This window comes from Rhinopithecus roxellana, chromosome 13, assembly GCF_007565055.1.
Source record: "Rhinopithecus roxellana isolate Shanxi Qingling chromosome 13, ASM756505v1, whole genome shotgun sequence".
Taxonomy (NCBI): Eukaryota; Metazoa; Chordata; class Mammalia; order Primates; family Cercopithecidae; genus Rhinopithecus; species Rhinopithecus roxellana.
Genome location: NC_044561.1, coordinates 104,547,201 through 104,553,200, shown reverse-complemented (window position 1 = coordinate 104,553,200; position 6,000 = coordinate 104,547,201). Strand labels below are relative to the sequence as shown.

The 6,000-nt window shown below is 48.8% G+C and overlaps 1 protein-coding gene across 2 annotated transcripts in view; it reads right to left on the bottom strand.

Annotated features, from left to right (window-relative positions):
- Window positions 1-1,351: 1,351 nt before the first annotated feature.
- The window catches only part of POFUT1 (protein O-fucosyltransferase 1), a 33,284-nt gene continuing 28,635 nt past the window's right edge, over window positions 1,352-6,000 (bottom strand). The window contains exon 7 of one of the 2 annotated variants that reach the window (XM_010352769.2): window positions 1,352-4,913. In XM_010352769.2, the coding sequence (XP_010351071.1) occupies window positions 4,725-4,913 (189 nt within the window). In that variant the 3' untranslated portion in view covers window positions 1,352-4,724. The remainder of the gene's footprint in view (window positions 4,914-6,000) is intronic. The other variant, XM_010352771.2, reaches the window with a different exon arrangement.

Below are 6,000 nucleotides of genomic sequence, written 5' to 3'. Positions count from 1 at the left end.
AGTAGGAGATGGAGGTCAATACAAACTGGGCAGCAGGCAGTTTCTAAAGCCACCTTGTTGACCACACCTGGTGGAACCCGTGAGGCTCACCAGGGAGGGGCTGCAGAGGTCTTCCATTACCATTGGCTGGCTGACCACACAGTGAGATCCCTACTTCCTTCAGATCAGTGTCGCTCAAGTTTTAGCCCCAGGAGAGCTTAAGAGATTCCTGGGCTGCATCCCCAGAGATCCTGACTCAGTGGTTCTGGGCGGAGGCCTGGGATTCTGCATTTCTAACAAGTTCCCCCAGGTGATGCTGATGCTGCTGATCTGACGACCACAATTTCAGGTCTTGGGCCACCGGGCATCCAAATCACTTGCAGGTGCTTGTGAAAAGGCAGATTCCTGGGCACTACCCCCAAGACATTCTGATTCTCAGGTTCAGGGTGGCTCCTGGGAATCTGCCTTATCAACCAGCCCTGGAAGGAATCTCTGAAGTCCACCCTTTGAGAGGCACCGCCTAGACCATTAGCACCTGTAATACTGAGGTGAGGAATGCGGAGGTGAAGGGATTTGCTTCAAGGTCGTTCTGCAAGTCAGGAACAACTCCCTGGTGCCTGGGCCCTCCATCTTGGAGCACCCTGGACTCCTCTTTCCCTACCAGTCCACATTCAGCATGTCAGCAAATCCTGTTGGCTCTTCTTTCAAAACACGTTTAGGGTTTCCTTAAGACTCTAGCAAACAGACTTGGGTGTAGGAGAGTAAATTAAACTAGACTGGTAAAATGTGGGTCATTGTTGAAACTGTGAGTTCATTTTATTACTCACAACTTTTAATTTATATTTGAATTCTTCCATAACAAAAAGTTTTAGGTGTTTGATCCAACAAATTCACTTCTAGGAATTTATCTTAGTCAACTTTTTTTTTTTTTTGCTTTCTGTCCAACAACTTTACTAATGAACATTTTAAATAAAGAAAACCTCTTACAAATATTTTTTCAAATAACAATAGTGAAAAACTGGGGACACATTAAGTCTCCTTTGTTTATTTTGAGATGGAGTCTCGCTCTGTCGTCCAGGCTGGAGTGCAGTGGCACCATCTCAGCTCACTGCAACCTCCACTTCCCAGGTTCAAGCCATTCTCCTGCCTCAGCCTCCCAAGTAGCTGGGAATACAGGAATGTGCCACCACGCCTGGCTACTATTATTATTTGTATTTTTAGTAGAGACAGTTCATCATGTTGGCCAGGCTGGTCTTGAACTCCTGACCTCAAGTGATCTGTCCATCTCGGCCTCCCAAAGTGCTGGGATTACAGGCATGAGCCACCGTACTTGGCCTAAATTCTCATAATAGGAAAACAATAAACTATGGAACACTCCTTGGTAGATTTTTTTATAATCAAGAGCATTTATCCAGGCTACATACCAACAGGGAAAACATGATACACTATTAAGTAAAACAATAGGACATTAATTTGTATATATTGCATAATTAAAACTATGTAAATATTTGTATCTTTGAAAAAGACTGAAAAATAATTATATATGTTCAGAATCTAATCATTTCCCACTTTCTTCAATGCAATGGCCTTTGTCTCTTGGGAGAGGAGGGCACTGGAGTCCTAGTCTAGGGGTGCCCAGCACCCCAGTCTCTTACCTGCAACACTGTAACAGCCCTGCACTGGTCTCTCTGCTTTCACCTTTTCTCTCTCCAACCTCCTCGGCACTGACCAGCTAGAGAGGTCCTTCAGAACGTGAATCAGCTCATGCCCCTCTTCTGCTTAGAACCCTAGGAAGCTTCCCCTCTCTCTCCAACTAAAAGCTGCCTGCCATGGCTGTCCAGGCTGCAGAATGTCAGCTCGCCTGCTCTGATCTGCTGCTCGGTTCCCTGCCTAAGCCTGCCTCTCCAGGCATGCTGGCCTCCTGGCTGCTCTTCAGGTACACACTCCAGTCTTAGGGCCTTTGCATGTGCTGTTTTCTCTGCCGGGAATGTGCTCCCTCCCTCCTTCATGGCAGTTCTTCAGAGAGGTCTTACCTGGGCTCCTTATCTAAAATAGATCCACTCCCTCTTTTTGCTCCCAAACTCTTTATATTTATTTATAGCACTTATCAACACCTCCCACAGTATATTTATTACATCTGCTACTTTCTAGAATGCAACTTCCTTGAGAACAAAGACTTTATGCTTGATTCTCTCCTGCATTCCCAGTACCTAGCATAGAGCCTGACACATAGTAGGTGATCAACAAACACCTGCTGAATGACTGTTGTACTGAGTAACTATCCAATGGGGGCTGTAAGCTACATGTGGGCTTTGTTTCTTGGGTAACCTCCCCTCCTTAATCCTTCTGGCATAGGCAGACTCACAGCAGGAACCCAACAGAAGGTAAGGTGGCTGATCATTTTTCCATAGGAGGCCTCCATGGCACACAGGGTGGAAAGTGCATTCTGTGAATTAGAGGCAGCAGAGCATGGCGGCTAATGGAACTGGCTCTGGGAGGTCTAATTCTGGCTTAACACCACAAGCTGGGCAGCCTTGGGAAAATTATGAGAATTCTCAGGGCATTAATTTTTCCTTGTGCAGAAAGAGAAGGATAATGACAGCTCCTATTTCCCAGGGCTGGGGAATAAATAAGAGAATGCCCATAAAGCACTTAGCAAGCACAGGGCCTGGCATGGAGGTGACCAGCAATGAGAGGCAGTCAAATTAATCAACAGCCACATTTGTGCCTTTGTCTCTTTCAAGTTTACAACATGCTCTTACATACATGCTTTAGCTGATCTGGGCCTTTGAACATTTTATAGGTAAGAAAATTGGGCCAGAGGAAAAAGTGCTAGCTCACAGAACACAACTCAATTTTGCTAGAACTTCTGGTGCTCTTTCTTTCAGAACACAAGTGATTATTACTGCTGATGTGAATCAAGGTGATTTGGAGCCAGGTGTGCAGTCTCAGAGAGGCTGAGGCGGGAGGATCGCTTGTGCCTGGGAGGTCAAGGTGAGTCATGATCATGCCACTGCACTCTAGCCTGGGAGACAGAGCAAGGCCCTGTCTTGGGGGAAAAAAAAAATCAGATGGCCCCACTGGAGTCCCAGACTCTAAAGTGTTTGCCTAGTGTAAGGCTGTGGATGGCAAATGAATTCCAAAATGAAATCAGCCAGCCAGCCACAGGCTTACAACCTAGTGGCGGCAGAGAGTGTACAGTCTCCCTCATCTGCAGCTCTTTCTCTGGATGAGGCTTGAGAGCAAGTCTGGACAGGCAAACCATCTCTCAGTCCACCCAGGACTTAAAATACTTCATTGTTTTCCCAAAAGGGAAAAATAGCAAGGCCCGTTCTGTACAGTTTCTCCTGCTTAGAGTTGGGTGGTAGCTCTATGCAGCAAATGCTGACTTTGGTGTTTGAGATCTTTGATACCCTGTGACCTCTGAGCACTGACCCAGGCTGCGCCTGACAAAAAAATGTTTCCTCCCACAGGTAACCAAGGGAGAAGGCCCAGCAAGGAGCTCTTGGCCTGGCTCAGTGGAGGCTCTGCCACCTTTCCAGGATCAAAAGCCAATGGAGGTGACATGGTGGGGAAAAGATCTACAGGGGTCAGACATGGAATTTTAGAACCACAAGGTCAAAAAACCATGGGCTCTCGGGAGTCATGGATTATTAAAACTGCAGCATCTGAGAGACCAAAACACTCACGACTTAGAGCACCTCAAGCCTCATGGTGTTGGCAGAGATTACATCGGAAGGGAAGTGTCAAAAGGTGCTTCTCCACTGATAATTCCGATGGCTTCTGGGCGCTGGGCATCTTCTATGTGGTCAGAACCTTGGCAAATGTTCCCTTGTGAGAATATGGCCTGAAGGCTCCAGCTGCAGGAGGAGGCTGGGAGAACAGGCTTTAGATATCAACCTAATGCCAACATTCTACCAACCAGGCCCTGCTGGGGCAAGAGATCAGAAGAGATTTGATGGTGCCAGGTTTGCAGTGGCCACCAAACAACAAAAGACTGTGAGAACAATACCATGATAGTCTGACTTGATGGTATGTGCTCCTTGCCAGGAACGTGCTATGTGAGTGGCACTTGGTCGCCCACAGAGCGCTGCACAGCACTACGACCAATAACTTCCATTTGCATAGTGTTTATAATGCAGGACAATGTTCATCCCCCAAGCTCCAGAAATGGCCTAGGAAGTGGGGGACAACAATGGCTCTGGCCAGGCAGTAGGGATGGCTCTTGAGGGCCACACTGGGGGACACCTTGAAAAGCAGCCAAAAGACTCACACCAGCCCCAGCCTCGTCCACATTCAGTTAAGGTCACTTTAGGTATCTACGTTAATAGAATTCACTGATTTTCAAAAACTACAGAGAGTTCTAGGGTAGTCATGACCTTGCATCAAAATTATAGAAATCTCCCTATAAAAAATCTCTCTGAAGAGTTCAGCATCCCAGGCTGCTCAGAGCAGAATGGACCGAAAGATGGAGGCTGGACTGCTTTGCTGGTGTGAGAAATTCCCAGAAGAGCAGGAAGTACGTGCAATGGGAGATGCTCCTGCTCCTAGGAACTTGGAAGTCCTATGCCCTGGGATATGGAACGTCTCCCTCCTCCAGGGGCTCCTGGCACTCTTCTCCATCTTTGCCAGGTGAGAAGAGGAGTTTGCAATCCCGGAGCACCTCTGGCTGCCAGGCTTGGCTGGAAGGACCAGCTCAGATTCTGGTCCCTCCAGGATCAGAGGGCCTGGTGCTCAGGCCAGAATCAGAACTCGTCCCGCAGCTGAGGGGGCCTGTCCATGCCGAAGAAAGAAGACGGCCTCCCCTGGAGGTCCCGCTCCCGCTTCACAAAGGCAGTGAAGGAGGAGACACAGTTGCCAATAAAGTGGTCGGCTTGGCCGAGGATGTACAGGTCCACCTGGGCCACCTCAGGCTTCAGGCTCACCACCTTCACCTGCAGGAGGAAGGGCAGAGCATATAAGCTGGGGTGGCTGCAGGCCAAGGCCTGCCATCCACACCCCCAACCTTCTTCCCTGGGTTATAGACACAAAAGGAGGGGCAGAGAGGAGGAAGATGTGGTTCGGTGTCCGAGGGCAGCATTGCCCAGCTGTTGCTTAGGCCCACTCCACCCTTCCCTGCTCCAGGAGCCTCAGCTCCAAACAGACCATTCACGCCTTCATGCCTTCACTTGTGCTGTTCCCTCTGCCTGGAATGCTGTTTCTTCACCCGTTAACATACCGACCAGACTTTTTTATTTTATTTATTTTTTAAGATAGGTTTTTGCTACACCGCCCAGGCAGGTCTTAACCTCCCAGGCTCAAGCAACCTCCCACCTCAGCCTCCCAAGTAGCTGGGACTACAGGTGTGCACCACCACGGATGTGGTTAATTTAAAACAATTTTTTAAGAGGAGGGGGTCTTGCTATGTTGCTCAGAATGGTATTGAACTCCAAGATTCAAGTGACCCTCCTGCCTTAGCCTCCCAAATAGCTGGGATTATAGGTATGAGCCACTGTGCCTGGCCTGACGAGACTCTTAAGGCTAAGCTCAAGTTCTGTTTTTCCTAAAACCCTGGCCTGATGGACTTCCCCACCAAACCATAGAGGAACAGAGAGCCCCACACCTTCCAGTTCTGGGCTGGATGCCTCCGTCTCCCATCTACCCCAAATCCAAGCCCAAGGTCTGTCCAATCTACTCCCAAGATATTCCCCAAAGGTGAACCCTTCTCTTGAGGGACCGCCACTCCTTGGGCCTGATCATCACAATCTCTTGCCTGATGGACTGCAACAGCCTCTTCCTGGTCCCCTCACTGCCTCTCCTGGTCTGCTCACCACAGAGCAGCCAGAAGAAACTTTTTGAGATAACCTTGCACCTGTCCTTCCCACCCTCCAAGTGTAACACCCTTTAATGATGCCCTACTGCCCTTCAGATATGGATGACATATTGTGAACGTGGCCTACAAGGCCCTCGTTGGGCCTCTTCTTATCCCACCCCCATCATTCCTTGAGCTCCAGCCCCTACCCAGGCTCCTGCCCTCCTCAG